This window comes from Bicyclus anynana, chromosome 2 (genome assembly GCF_947172395.1).
Source record: "Bicyclus anynana chromosome 2, ilBicAnyn1.1, whole genome shotgun sequence".
NCBI classification, from domain to species: domain Eukaryota; kingdom Metazoa; phylum Arthropoda; class Insecta; order Lepidoptera; family Nymphalidae; genus Bicyclus; species Bicyclus anynana.
The window spans coordinates 2019167-2036109 of NC_069084.1; the positions used below are offsets into that span (position 1 = coordinate 2019167).

Here is a 16943-nt window from a genome sequence, read left to right on the forward strand (position 1 = left end):
TATTAATTTTTACTTATGCAGGAGTAGAAACCGCATTGTTAAACTTCTTTTAGGTTACGCATCAAAAATGGACTAGAAATTTAAAGCAGTTCTATAAAGGTCTATTATGTAATACATTTCCAAGTGATGATTCATTTTGACACTAAAACTATTTACAATATCAACGTTTAATTTTAAAGTGACAAGTCTACAAAGTGAAGTGAAGTGGCTCGAAAGTGACCTTGGTATTTGCGATCTGCTATATCGATTGTGTGATAAGTGATAAGTGAACACACTCAACGACATGATAAATCTTGTATGATAGCGTGGATTAATAATAACACGAGATAACATACACACGCTGTTTACTTTACTAAAGTCATCGTAATTGTCGTGATTCCTGCAAGATTAAAATATAAATGACATACTATTATACTAGCAGTATCTAAGTTTAATCGTACTTTAGTATTTATTCATGATTTAAATTTGGGTTCTCATCCCTGCTTGTTGGCATTTCAATCAGTTTCAAAAATAGTTTAATGGGAATTGGCCCATTGAACTGTTTTTGACTCTGATTGTTGCTGATGTTAATTGAGCCGGATGCAGGAGCAGGGAGCCATAGGATGCTGGCGACTCGAAACCGTTGTGCATGGAAGTCCATGCAAGAGGCCTATGTCCAGCAGTGGACGTCTATTAGCTGTTGATGATGGTCATGAGGATGCTGATGATGATGAAAGAATCAATCAACTACCTACTTTTGGAAATAGAAGAGAAAAATTGTTTGTGATTTCTTATAAAAAATTCTTTCGTTTGAAAATAAATGAAAGTAAATAAACTTGTGCTCTAAACTTCTTTTATAATTAATGGATGTGACATTGAAGATCAACGGTTAACTCATAATGAAGAAATGAAGGAATATGAAACAAACTAGTGAAATCCCGAGAAAGTTAAGAAACTACTTTGCCCATGCAAAAACAAACTACTACGAGATGAAGGTTGGATTGAACCGTTTATTTTACTAGATGTTGTATATTAGAGTGCAAATCTAACCAAAGCTGCAATCTAGGCAACCGTAGTGGAGTGTTTCCACAATGCGACCGAAGCAAAGAAGCACAGAGTAGGTAGAAATCAATACTCACGTGTAAGTGGCGATCTTTTTGTCAAAACAAAACCTCTCCTCGCAGCATGACCAGTACAGGCTCTCCAGGCAGCTGGAAGGAAAATATTGGATGATTAATGTTTTGATTATAAACCTTGATTTATTATTACAGAATAAACATGATCATTGATAAACATAATGGTGATGAAAATTTTTATGTACTATCAGCCCAGATTGAGCTCAATATTTCTGAGGAAATAGTAATATGAGCCCACATTGGAATTATTAGACTGTAAATGTTCGGGACTGTGAAAAACATAAACACTAAAAGACCCCTGTGACTCAGTGCTTTCACTAAGAAGAAAAGAATAAAGAAGTCTCTCCATCCCAAGTGTTTTCTTCTAGCGACCCCTTCAGCGTTCGAGATCATACACCAGACATAGCAAGTATGCTGGCGTGTACAGTAAACGTAATAAAAAAGTGCTTGTTACTACTTAGACACTAATACCAGAAATCAAGGATAGGTCTTGCGTCACGCACTGCTCTACATACACCTTTTTAGACAAGAATGTGAATCTCCTATCAGCTGTCTATCTTTGGCTCGTCAGACAACTCAATGTTGATAACGATGATGATGAACGTTAACTAATATAAACTTACAGTGCATACAGTATATTTGCAACGATACCGATAGTTAGTTGTGTCCAAAAATGTTGTATTTCTATAAAAACACTTATTTAACGAAATTTGAAATCATTTAGTGGCACGTGGTATTCATTTAGGCTTCCCATTCCCTCTAACTAGTAGGAAAAGACTGTGTCAGGAGTGGGTACGATAATAATCCAGCGGTGGAGATTGAACACAGACCTCTTGATGTAGCGTCCGGTCTGTTTATCGTTGAGCTATTGAGGCAAACATATAGGCTACTTTTAATCCCGGAAAAGAGCAAGCGTCATCTACTCGTACTACTGTTAGACAAATAAGACCATCGTTTAGTAATAATATTACTTTTATTAGTGCTAGTGCATTTGTGACCTTATATGCAGTAATGTCGACTCATAGAATCAGTTTCCAAATTTTTCCATTTTGTAACCGAACGCTGTCTTCTTATCTTGACGCTTTTGACTTTATCGTGTTGGAACTAGGAACCTCACAACGAAGATCAAGTTGACAGGCTCACGGAATAACCGTAAAAGATAGTAAAATTATAATCTTACTTGAGTGTTTTAATAGACATTTTTATAGAATTTGAATAGATCGCTATAAACTTATATCTTGTTAAATAATAGTGGACCGAATATACCATTGGTTTTCCTGATAAAACATGCTCCGAAACTTGACTATATTATACTTCATAATACATTGACTATTCAGTCACGCTCGTCGGTCGTTAACCTCATAAATAATTACCTACTATACAAAATTAAGTATAGAACAACAATAGAGTAATAATAGATGCTGGATTGGCGACCCTCCACTGGAAAGCAGTGTTGGTCGACCCCCCCACCAAATGGACCGAGGAAAATTAGTGGGTTTCAGGAAACCGCTGGATGCTGAAAGTTCGAGACTGTGGTGTTTAGAAGTCCATGCAAGAGGCCTATTGTCACCAGTGGACGTCAATTGGCTGTTACTTAATGTTAATGATGATGATGATGATGATGATGATGATGATGATGATGATGATGATGATGATGTTAATGAAGAAGTACTTACTATTGACATGATTTGCAAAGGTTCAGCAACATGATGTTATCTTCACATAGCGCTCGCGACAAACGTTAAATATTGGTTCGGAATTTTTTTCTTTCAATCTTCACATCGCCTTCTTCAGATGGTGTACCTGAAAAAAAAATTAAATATATTCAGATATTATAAAATTAAAACATGGTAAATCAATATCATCATTCAAGTTCACATTGTTATGACCAGGGAGGAAAAACTCAACCCTTTTATGACCTGAATTTTATGGAGTTTTAGATAATAACGATTAAAAATATAAAATCCAAGGTAATGATAATAATGAGCCGAAGGTCATGGAGTGGTCACCCCAAAGTTTTGACTTGCTCTCCAAGACTCAGAGTTGTACACGACCACCATAATGTTTACTGAGAAAATCTTGGAATAAAAACACTCATGGCCCGAACCAGGGCTCGAATCCAGGACCTCGTGATCTCAAGCCTTAAAGCCAACCAATGGACCAACAAAGTAGTTAATTTTGTACATTACTTGTTTTAAAAATATGCTATTATTATATATAACAATGGCTTTAGTATCATGATACCCTTCATCTCGTCGCCTATAAACAAACCGGGCCAATCGTAAGGTTACATTACCATACAATCGGTCGCTGATTGGCTATTGTTCCCGCAAGGTAACAATATAAAAAGCTTCCTGGCGAGCAAATTGTATCAATTAAAAAATTTATCGGCGCTAATATGCCACATGTTATGTATTTTAATTAATTAAGAATAATTTTTAATTCATTTAAGTATATTGTAATGTTTTTATAATTTTAATTATCATTAATAAGAGGATCTAAAATTGCAACTACATTTATATGACTCTGTTTCTTTTCTTAAAAGAACAGGATTACTATCTTACTTGGTTATCATAAAAAAGTTTGAATTTGGATAAAATTGATTAAATTTAGCAGAATTGTTTTGTTGATAGTTTAGCACAATTTTATTTTACAGTTGTTGTTCCTTATTCTATATCCTATGAGCCTCTTTTCTCTAAGAACTGTTTACGAATATTTAAAACGTGATAGGTTTATCTACGTTAAAATAAAAATTAATTTCCAAGTTTGTTGCTAATATATAATTATACAATGATCCATGGCCAAACCCAAAGCCTTTTTACAAGAATTCCGAGGTTTTTATGCTCTATTTGTATATGGAACCAAATCATATACCGGAACTCCATAAAGTGAAATAGTCTCAACCGCAGTCCGTTGGTATATGCTACGACTAAGTATAGAAAAACGTGTGGTTTTGGTGACCTTCGTCATGATTCGTTACTAGGCTCTAGTGGACTGACAAGGTCAGTAACATTGCTATCAAAATATCATATTTGTTGTAAAAAACATAAATATGTTTCACCTCTGCATAATATGACAAAAGTATATTCTTTTCTTTATTTTTTTTTCTAAACAACATTTTTTACAAATTATATCTAACTCAAAACTATTAAAAATCTGCCCTCCCGTTGCGGGACATTTGAGTACCCAAGCAACCGGCGGTCAAGACTCCAGAGTGAGGAACATCCTCACAATACGCGCCGTCTCAAGGGTCTACCTTCTACCAACATTCAAACGAAAGCCTCTTCAAGTGCTGGTCGAAGCTTTTCGCTGACCATGGACTGACTAAAGTATATTTATTTATTGCTTAGTAAATTATGAAAGAAAATGTTTAAATTAAAATACATATTAATTCAATTGATTATATTATGGACCAGTACGTTATATATTTACCTACTAGTAGTTATGTAAATGAAGTTTGATCTTCTTGATTTGAAAATATTATCTGACGTAAAATTAAATACCCTATTTTAGTATAATAACACTAATTACATTATTGTTATTAAATTACCTACGATATTGAGTGTAGGTAATTTAATTTTTTAAAATTATATTCTTGCAATTTAAATTTAAATATTTACGTGCTTACAACAACAAATAATTTTGTACTCAATAAAAAATACATAACCACATTACATTACATTACAAAACACGGTTTATTAATAAAATTCAAAATTCATACAAAATTCAAATAGGTATACGTAAGTAAATTCTTCAATTAAAGTTCTTTATTTTTAACTTTAGCTTGTTAACAACATCTAAAATGTTTAAGTTGTTATAAATAAATAAAGATAATTTAGTTTTACTTATGGAAATATAATTATAAGAAGAACTTTCGTACGTAAAAGAGTAATTAATTTAATAAGAAAGTTTTTTCTTATGTATAGATTACTTGTTTAAAACTATTAAAATGTATTATTAAACTTGTACTCGCGTTCAATCATAAGAAATTGATTAGTATATCAATATATTTTGTTCAAGGACAAACAAATGAGGAAAAATTTGAAATATTGTGAAGCACGCCGGATAGTCAGTTGTTATACACAACGAGATAACTGTAATTGCGGATTATTAAATAATTACGTGGACGCAACCTGGTCGGTGGGTTTTAAATCACTAGACGACTTTATAACTTGAATAATCATTTTGCTACATACCTTCAGTTTTAACTACGCAGTTCTAAATATAGTATTCTGTAATCGAAATTTCAAAAGCATTAGAAAAAACTGTACCTACAGTTAAAACTGACGGACACTACATACGAACGATTTAACTGACTGTACAGTTAAAACTGTAGGCTTGTCAGTGTACAGTGACACTCCCATGATAAGCGGGCGACGGGGGGAAGACTGCGCGGGTGAGAAATCGTGCGTGAAGGGAAGTGAGGTGCATGAGTGGTGGGTTTTTCATTCATCGCTACACGCCCCCCCGGCCCTCGCGGATCCTCGAAAGTGTTACGAACGAACTTGCCAATACAATAGCGTTGACCGCCTCTGTTTCTCTGTCAAACTATTTATTCGATTAATTGTCATAGAGTTTTCGCTTAAGTAAAGAATGATGAGTGAAGACTTTAGCTTACAAGTCACAAACCGATTTAATTTCCATTTCATAGGTCCAGGGTCTATAACCAAGTGGCACGTCTGTTCTACAAACGCTAACGCTTCGAAAACTAGCAAAATGTATGGGAATGACAGATCCGATCGATAACTTGATAATGTGATCTGTCAATAATAATTATGTTTTTGAAGCAGTATTCCTACGGGAACGGGAACCACGAGGGTGAAACCGCGCGGCGTCTGCTAGTTCGCAACAACCTTAAGGCGTTGTATTAAGATCGAATGCATCGATATTTTTCTTGCGAAGGAAATAGCTGGCGTCGGCTAGTCAATCACAAAGAAGATATTTCGTACTTCAAGAGTCAATGTAGCGGTTAAGGTCACCGAGTTTTTGCTTTCATCGCGTCTGGTATAGCGTTCCGGTACAGTGCCGCGTAGAAACAGTTAAAAACTATCCATATCCACCCAAGTTTAAACTAAAATTGCGAAAGTTAGTCAGTTCATCTGTTACTGACCTCTTTATAACCTTACCTATCATTGAAACAGAGTGGTGGGTCTGAGCTCCATATTACCTCTTCTATAAGGAGACCCTGGACCCTGGGCAGATAAACTTGAAATTACAGACCAAAATTCCAGAGCGACCTGACACATTTTATTATCATACAGATGAATCCTTAGGTTTTTACAGTGCAAGTCTCCACAAACACGCACGTATTCAAAGCACATAAGACCTTTCTATAACAGTTAAAGTATTTAAACCTATATAGCTTTTATCACTTTTTTTAATTTTTTTTACAAATTAGCCCTTGACTACAATCTCACCTGCTGGTAAGTGATGATGCAATCTAACATGGAAGCGGGCTAACTTGTTAGGAGGGGGATGAAAATCCACACCCCATTTGGTTTCTACACGACATCGTACCGGAACGCTAAATCGCTTGGCGGTACGTCTTTGTCGGTAACTAGTGGACTTTAGTAACTATGGTGGTAACCAGTCAGTCTGGACAAATTAAGAAAACCTCAATCGGCCCAGCCGGGGATTGAACCCAGGACCACACGGCAAAAAACCTGCATATCAAACAGGCCCCAGTGCAGTTTTAAGCTTATTTGAACTATTTTCTCTATTGTTCCTTAATTGTCAAATGTAAATAAAAACATGTTTAAAATAAACATAAAAATAAAATAAAAACATACATACAGCCGAACGTAGAACCTCCTCCTTTTTGGAAGTCGGTTAAAAAGTATGTTTACTTTAAAAGCCAAATTTAAGCTATTTGCATTTCACTTCATTGCATTATATTTCATCATGAAACAATAATCATTTGGAACACGTCACCGATAAAATAAAATATGAACTTTCTTGGTAATGTTTATTGATTGATTAGTTCAGGATGGTCTTGAAAAACCAACGACCTTTGCCCTAACCACAAAGATGACTCTTAAGAGTCAGTGACAAAGGATTTCTTGCTATTTGTCTCGAGTTTAGTTAATTAAATTACTATTCTCTTTTTCTTTTTGTCCCATCAGTAGGCCTAACATGGGATCAACGACACATCTCATGATGAGAAACAGACAAATGTCAACCAATAGCGGCGCAACTGGTTCTTGTGAAGTTGGGGAAGATAATATTACTACACAAGAAAAGACAAGACTAATCTTGTCAAGATTTAGTTATTTTCTTTGTTACAAAAAACTAATGTGAAAATAAAATTCCTTTTCGGAAAAAGTTCAACTGTATTTGAATAGCCAGACATACCTGCGTGCGGCCAAGTGAAGAGAATAGACAAAATATCGACCAATAGCTGCGGAGTCGTCCCAGTCCCATCTCTTACTTCCCATCGCAATGAAAGAGATAGATTATGATATGAATAAACTATGATTTATGAACAAATTCTTGAAACTGGTATAATTAAATCTCTTATTGCGAATTAATGTATAGAATTTGACCAGTTTTATTATAATAATAGATAGAATAGAATAGGTAGACCTAGATAAGTGTAGATATCAGCAAATACTCCTACCATAAGAAAGGCAGTTTGGACTGCCAACTGTTTGACTTTGAAGGTTGTAGTAGGTACCTACTGAAAAATTATGTAATACTAAATTAATTAAAAAAAGTAAATTTAGATTCTGATGCTTACGTTATAATATTCAGAAATATAAATGACGCAAACCCAATTAGTAGAATTATTATGAAATTTTTAAATTACCAAAACTATTAGAGAATAATCTAACCACAATTTACCCGTAGGCACAAATTGCTGTATCCCGCTATTAACCATTTTCCTTCTGATAATGTTATTTTCCGCCTTTTCACGCCAAACTACTGACGCTAAATACGCTAGAAGTAATACTAATGCACGGAATTTGGACGTTGTAGGAAAAAATACGTAATAAACATTTACATATTTATTGTATAACTACTAATTAACGTACGCCCGTAGACTACAATCATAATTGAGTCCAGGGAGAAAGGACATTATTAACGTCGACTATCAATTACCTACACAAAACAGATAAAAAGAAATTTGTCTTTTTTACTGAAAACATACATCTACGAGTACCTATAATGTTCGTTTTGTTCTTTGAGATCTGACGCAAGAAATTTTTGTATCGTCGTCATCAACCCATATTCGGCTCACTGCTGAGCTCGTCTCCTCTCAGAATGAGAGGGGTAAGGCCAATAGTCCACCACGCTGGCCCAATGCGGATTGGCAGACTTCACACACGCAGAGAATTAAGATAATTCTCTGGTATGCAGGTTTCCTCACGATGTTTACCTTCACCGATTGAGACACGTGATATTTAATTTCTTAAAAATGCACACAACTGAAAAGCAACTGCATGCCCCGGACCGGATTCGAACCCACACCCTCCGGAATCAGAGGCAGAGGTCATATCCACTGGGCTATCACGGCCTACAATTACAATTTTCGTATATTGTTATGATAATGTCGAGGCACGAGATTCACATGAGTCTTTCTTAGAGAGACAATTCCTGCCTGCTCGCATTAACCAGCCAATGACGTTGCTGCTATCATCGGATAGCAGCAACGTCATTGGCTGGTTACGTCATTATACATCGGTATCCAATATACGCGTCGAACGAAACGAAGTTTGTATATGAAATCTCATGAAAGTTCGCACACTTCCCCGTGTCGAATCGTCCGAATCTGAAAGAACCTCAGAAATCCTAAACTGATTCGGATCGTCATCAGAGTCGATGCACAAATTCCCAATCAATGCTTTGTGTAAATTGATTAAAATATGACATTAATTATATATTATAGGAAGTGTCGGAAAAAGTCAAGTCACCGAAGCTTTATCGCAAACGCTGACTTATGCCTTGGAGATATTATAACAAAAACATGATTGTGTAGTTGATATTACCTACTCCTTAAAACAAAATAGCTTACATCAAATTCTTCGCAGACGAACACACGGACGTGCGCTTGTAAAAAAAAAGTTAAGGTTCCTTTCCCTATCACAATTTTACAAGTAGGTACTCAGGTTCGAGATGATAAATTTTCAACAGTACATTATCAAGATGACATATCAATCAGAATACGCAACGACCGGCCGTGGCATTTACCTTTATGAAAACCTTTTGATAATAATATGGTCGTTGGCCGGGAATTTAAGGATTTTTAATTCACCTATTCATATCTTCTGAATTTTAATTACAGTTAATGATGTTCTTCAATTTGTTTTGGCATGTTAACTGTTTTACCCAGAGATCAGTTTACAATTATGGTGTACGTTGTTTGTACATTTAGTTCGTTTGGTTCCGTGATTGAAATATTAAGTTTTGCGTCAACGTTCCTAATAAGAACTGCTAAGATGTGGAATGCTCTTCCGGCGTCTGTGTTTTCTGACACGTACGAATACATTTAGGCATGTTCTAGGCAAGTACGTTCAATCCTAGACCTCATCACTGCTTTCCATTGATTGTATTGATTGTAGTCAAGCGCCGTTGTTTACACTACTAAATAATCAAATAATTGGACCAACACAGACAGACATAAAAGAGTTTTTAAAAACATATTAAAATGTGTATCTTCCTACAAACATAAAAACAGCACTATGAATATATTGAAGAACTAGCAGACGTCCCATGATTCACCCATGCAGTTCTCGTAGGAATACGGGTATATAACACACACAAATATCGTGCCTTTCTATTGCTACAAGAATATTCAAAATTTGTTCTGTAGGTCCAGAGATTACACCCTACAAAGGCACAAATATAGATATAGATTTAGATAGTAATAAGAATCACCATAGTTAAAATAAAGATTATCCTCCTAATCTTGTTTTTTTTACCTGATAAATATATAAAAACGGATTTATAAATCATAGGCTGTTTTATAAGGAAAATAAACATTATATTGATTAAATGGAATCTTAATGATTCACTGTTTTTGTGTGATATTATAAATCTGTTTTATCAGATTTCGTTGACTAACTCATAGCAAAAAGTTAGTAATGTTCCAGTTGTAGGTAAATAAGTACAATCAAATGAATTAATCAAATTGAATAAAGGCTTTTTAAAGCTTTTTGGTACCTATGTAAAAATATGGCTAGTAGAAAAATTGTAAAAAAAATCTAATGTACCATGATACCATGGCCCCGTTCCTGTTATAATATAGGATTAACAGTATTCCATGTGCTTATCTAACTAATCACTAGCTGTGGTGTTTCTTTGGCTACTTTACCTTTTATTAAGGCTGCTTCTAATGCCAACGACATTACATTAATATTAATATCCATGCATTTTGACAGACATTCGTAAATATTCGGGAATAAAATATAGCTTAGGACACTACAAATAACTTGGATTTCTAATGCTAAAAGAATTTTCAAAATAGGTCCAATAGGTCCAATAAATTCAGAAATAACTCTCTACAAAGTTATAAACTTTGCATCTTTAAACTATTAAAGGATTTAAAATATAATTACCTATAAACCAGGAAATACTTTCAAATTCACAAACACAGTCCAGATCTTCAAATCAAGAACTCACTAAACAAAAATACCATTTACTATTTCAATTGAACTTTCTTCTTAAACACTTTCTTCACAACAACTAATAACTATGATTTTGTTTATACCATCACTTTGATCTATAACTTTAATGGCATTAATCATTTAATCAAGTCAAGACAACTATGTGAAGTGAATATTTTTTTTATATTTGTATAAATTTGTGGTTATTTGCGGGTCGGCGGGCGACCGGGCGTTTGTTCGCTCGGTTGTAGTGAAACTGTTGAACGTAAACGTGACTCGAGACTCGAGTGTAGTGGCCGTGTGATTCATTCAGGAATCACTATCGGAATGGTCCGAGTACATAGAAAATAGCGTATACTTTTACGGTTTTAAACCGCTTTTAATAAAACTAGTTAGTATGTAAAAGTAGTTTTAAAATATATCTGTATTTATATGAGGAACCGTAATGTTTCCTATTTGCCTATTTATTAAATAAAGTTTTTTTTTACTATTCTAAAAATTCCAAGGATCTCATAATTGTCTTTGATCAAATTGACTAGACGTATAGATAAGAAAACCTACACAGATTTGCTGCTGAAAGAATAATAATAGCAAAAGTAAGACGGCGCGATTGTGAAATTATAAAGGTGTGTGCAGTTTTTCCTCCATCAACGTTCTATCGAGTTTTGCTTGAGAAAACTTAAAGTTTGAGAGTTTTGCATTATTAACATACATTGCTGTGAAGTATGTATATGGCATTTTTTGTCTCACACTGTATACGGTAGTAGCGACTAGTAGCGATCTTCCCTCCACGACCAGACGAAAAAACTTTATTAGGTGCCTATCTTTTTTTTTTATTTATCTATAAATAAAAAATATATAATCTGTTATTTGGACTAATTTACTACTTTTGATAATCCACATTGAATTAATTCGCTGTTCCCTTATCACTTGCACTCATAAATATCTCACCAGCTGTGACGTACCCACATTGGGATCAAGTTTTTTTAATGACGTAGATAAAATACCTGCTTAATTGGTTTGCCAAAAAAATGCGTACAATGCCTTTTAAAACAATGTGTGTGTTCTAAATTTGGATACAATTCAATTTTTTTTTCTCTTAATATAAGTGTGTGTTCGTTATTTCCAAAGATTTTCGACCATAGATATATTACGTGCCTATTACAAACGCACACACGCACACATGCACATTTTTGTATATTCTTACATTATACATAATATATTTATGTATATACATATATTATAATTTTTACACTTCCTGAATACACAACTCGACGTTGTAGACAATATTTAGTTATACTTTGTTTGAATAACTTTAGTTGTTTACTATGCGACTAAATGAAATTAAGACAATTATCCACTTTTGTCCGCCTCAATTTCAACGCGGTAGTGACAGATCTAATAGTAATCTTTGATGATTTCCATATAACTGTGGATTTTAAAGTGCTTAATTATTCACATGATACTACAACATAAACAAACATAAGTATAGGTATAAATTGTCTGTCAGTCTTTGTTTGCTTGGACTCATCTCTAGAAATCTTTAACTTTCACTGCAAGGAGGATATAATTGAGCAACTTATAGACTGTTTATGCCGAAGATCTATGGTTTCCGTGGTATTTGTGAAAAATAATTTTTACGCGGACAAAGTCACGGACGTCCGTTAGACTTAAATAAAATAAAATGTATTATCATTATTTTTAATACATTGCTTATGTTAAAAAATAATCAATTAAAAAAATTTGTAATCGTACACAATTATAAAATAAAAAAAATTAAAACATTACATAATATTCTTGAAATTTAAATACATTGTTTTGATCCATATAACCCACTGCTATAATTAATTCCAATCACAACATCGTCTGTTTTTGGATCGTTCAATGGTGTTCAATGTATCATTGATGTAGTATTATGAACCTTATTTCCTAGTTCGTTAATATTATTATAGTTTGTGCTCGATGTAGACTAAATCGCAATGTTATAACTGACAATCAATTTTAACACATCAATTGTTGCGGCAAGTAGACGCTGTAGGCTAAGGCTTCTAACAGTAAAGCGTTTTTTACCCATTATGGTACCCCAAAACAAAAAGTTTTATTTACGTATCTACAAATCGTTTTGAAAAATTTTATTTTTATGAGGAAAATAGTTTCATTTATTTTTTTATAAGTACAAAATTCTTATAAGATCACTCGCCTGTCCGTCTGACACAGTCAATTCTCCGAATCTACAGGACCAATTAAATCAAAATATTGTATCAGTTCATGTGACCTAAACGCAGATGACTCGTATAAATCGATGAAATCTGAATGTGGACCTTAAGGGGTAATTTGTGTTTTTCTTTATAATATCTTTGTTTTGTAACATTTCACTTTTGCATACGTGCCTTCAGTAATCACACTTCAGTAGGATGCTTTCTTTGATTGGATTGGACGAGTTATCAAAAACGCTCTTGTGTAAAGTGCCTAAAGCCCATCGTTGCGAATGTAACCCTGAAGGGCGTTGCAAAACTATCGGATATTGTAATTTGTAACTGAGTAGAGTCGATGGCCTTTGACATATTAAAAAGGAAATCATTGCGGTGTAATTAATTAACATGCAATCGATCTTGATCAATAAAGTTCTTGTGATATAGATTAGATATAAATGCGAAACAAGATTGAATTATTTAAGATTAATTGAAATCTTGTGAAAAAGATTAAGTTTGAACTGTTAAATTATATGACCTATACCTGACGTTTCGAAAGAGCTTGTAAACTAAGCCTATTTGAAATAAATGAATTTTGACTTTGACTTATATTCAATTCTGTTATTTTTTAATCTACCTATTTAGATTTTATTATTCTTTTTAATCTATTTCGTATAGTACATGGAATAAGGGTCTTAAATATATTTACCTGTTTAAATTTAAGATATTATGCATATTTAAATTGTATGACTATGATTTGATAGTAATATTTTTATCACATTATTTTGACGTTTGTCCTTTTATTAAGATTTCTACTATAACTCCTACTGTTTCTAGCGGCTTGGCTACTTACCACCCTACCGGTCTATACCGGTAGGGTGGTAACTGGTCACGGCTGATGCCTCCCGCCAGACCATACCTTAGTCAATTTATAAAATACCAGCTGACGCCACGCGGTTTCACCTGCGTGCTGCCCGTTCCCGTAGCAATATGGGGACAATATATAGCATTATTGCTACGGGAACGGGCAATCCTCGATAAGTAGGCTATCTAACACTGAAAGATTTTTTCAAATCGAACCAGTAGTTTCTGAGATTAGCGCGTCCAATCAAACAAATAAACTCTTCAGCTTTATAATATTCGTTATCAACCCATATTCGGCTCACTGCTGAGCTCGAGTCTCCTCTCAGAATGAGAGGGGTTAGGCCAATAGTCCACTACGCTGGCCCAATGCGGATTGGCCGACTTCACACACGCAGAGAATTAAGAAAATTCTCTGGTATGTAGGTTTCCTCACGATGTTTTCCTTCACCGACTGAGACACGTGATATTTAATTTCTTAAAATGCACACAACTGAAAAGTTGGAGGTGCATGCCCCGGACCGGATTCGAACCCACACCTTCCGGAATCGGAGGCAGAGGTCATACCCACTGGGCTATCACGACTCAATTATAATATTAATATAGAAGTATAGATAAAAAATCCTAATCCTAGCTGAGAATAAAACCAAGGACCTCTTCGTGACAACCACAGCATTATCAACTGCGCCATAGAGGTCGACAATAACGAGTGTGTGATCAACCTACAAATAATACCTGTAAGTATTATTCTTCAAACATCACTACAAGCTTCCAGAAATTATTTATTTACCAATACTAATACTACTTTATTAATTTTTGATCAATTATAAGTGAAATACGTGAAATCGATTCAGTTCCAGCCACAATATAAGTAACTTTATTTGGTCGGCTCAGTTTGACAGATTAACGATTCAGTTTAGGTTACAAGATGACTTCATAGTACGAGAAACCGTATGAATGGATTCCGTTAGCGACTCAGTTTAGGTTATTTTTCGCTACAGCGTCAAATGGTCGGATATAGGACTTCGTGGTACGAAAAATCGCAGCAGTTCAGTTTAGGTCTGCAGTTGAGTCGCTATTATAGTTGAGGGTATGCTGTACCCTGTACTATAATACCGCCTGCATACAAACGCGGATGTACCAATCCAAGAGATCTGTTCAAAATCTGAGAAACTGTGGAGAGAAATTGGGCGCTGATGACATTATGTTTACTCCAGTTTGAGGAAAACCTGAAATAATTTATCTCTTTACATGAAATACTCGTGAATTTCAAATTATCCTCGGATGACTCAGGTATTTCTGAGAGTCGCGTTTGAGTAGTCATTTCCGAAATTACTTTGTCAATTTATTTTCAGATTGTACTTGAAGTTATCTTTGTGTTGATTACGCGGAAAGCAGGAGCGAGCTTCGGGTTACTTTTGGACAGAAATAACCTGAAAAGAGGGAACTAATACATATACCGGGTATTTTGACATAGATCGTATAAGTTTGGACCGATTTGGATGCGGTTTTTTTTATAAAAAGATGATGGTAGGAACAGTTATGATTTATAAATGACTAGTGGACGACCGCTACTTTGTCCGTCCTTAGACCTCCTTAATCCGGCCCTGTCGCAAAATTTGTTCTTTGCGGACATTTACTGCTGCCAAATTTCATGGTCAAGCTGATTTTGTGACGATAACCTATACAAATAGATGAAAGAAATTCTAATTCTAGCTTTATACCGAATGTATTTACATAATACATTAACTTAATGGTCATCTACTTCACCAAGATTTCATTATACAAAATTAAAATAAATATAATATCTAACAGTAACCATTATTTCAAACAGGCAGTACCGTATAATTAAAATAAGTGTATCAGCTAATAACTTGTTCGATATTGTATAAGTAATAAGTTAATGGCATATTCTATATAATAAACTTGAACAGTTCGCATGTCATATAGTCCGGGATCCGTAGAACATTTTGTACAACTGATTACTATCAAGTTAATTTTTCGTAAGTAGCTTCATCTCGATGAGTCAATCAACTTTTATATTTATTAATTCTTAATTCTGGTAGCTTACTGAGTTACCATGAAATAAAATTTTCTGAGCGTCGGAATGAGATAATGTACCACGCAATTTGTATTACATTGTGGCTGTTAAGTTGTGTAACTATTAATTAAAAGCAACAGCTGGTTAGTAACAACTTTTAATAACCTCGTTATTGATACAACTTGGGTAGGGTAGTTTACCAAAAGTTGTTACTAACCAGATGTTTTTTTTTTAATTTAATTTTCGTAAATGAAAAAGTTGATCATTGAGATGAAGCTACTCACGAAAAATTTACTTGTTGTAATCAGTTCAATTAACTTGATAGTAAAAAAATGTTCTACGGATCCCGGACTAATACGGCCGTGTGCTAAATCACCTAGATTGATAATTTCTGCTCGTATTACAAAGGCCATTAATTTCTTTCCATCTATGTACAACTTATGTCCGTTGATTACTCATATTTCATAAGGTGACCGCTTATTTTATACATAGTACAGCCCGTGCGAATTAACTCGACATCTGGCTCTAATGATGTTTTTACTGTATTTGTTTGGTGATGTTTGGTAGCCAAAAGTCAAGGTAATGTGCACGAGTTATAAATGCCCGTGACTATTAATAGATTAGGTTTTGTGTCGAGAAATAATTACCTGCAAACACCTGGTAGTAATTAGGTTAGGTTAGGTTACACTTAGAAAATTAATTATTACGTTATTTATTAGCAGACACCCCGTGGTTTCACCCACCCACTCCTGAGGAAATACATGCATAAAATATAGCCTATGATACTCACAAATAACGTGGCATTCTATTGATAAAAGTATTTTCAAAGACAGATTCAGTAGATCTAATGATTACCCCTACAACCTCACAAACTTTACCTTTCTATAATATTAGTATAGAAATATAGTTTACTGGTGGAAAAGCCTGTTGGGTTTAAGCTCCATATTTTCTTTCCTACTGGAAGGGAGGCTTAATACTATAGTGGGCTATTAAAATAGGCTGATAATGATAATGAATGTCTAGTAATACATATTTAGATATTAAAAGCTTAATTCCTAACAAGCAGACGCCCCGCGGTTTTCCCGCGTGGTTCCCGTTCTCGTAGGTATAAAATATAGTCTATAGCGATCGG

The 16943-nt window shown here is 34.4% G+C and overlaps 1 protein-coding gene across 2 annotated transcripts in view; it reads right to left on the bottom strand.

Moving 5' to 3' along the window:
• The window catches only part of LOC112043743 (uncharacterized), a 31981-nt gene that overhangs the window by 6756 nt on the left and 8282 nt on the right, over positions 1-16943 (bottom strand). Inside the window, exons 1-3 of one of the 2 annotated variants that reach the window (XM_024079295.2) lie at positions 10670-10975; positions 2792-2918; positions 1119-1190 (exon numbers count right to left, since the gene is read on the bottom strand). In XM_024079295.2, the coding sequence (XP_023935063.2) occupies positions 1119-1190; positions 2792-2823 (104 nt within the window). In that variant the 5' untranslated portion in view covers positions 2824-2918; positions 10670-10975. Of the gene's footprint in view, positions 1-1118; positions 1191-2791; positions 2919-10669; positions 10976-16943 lie in introns of those variants that run through there. The other variant, XM_024079296.2, reaches the window with a different exon arrangement.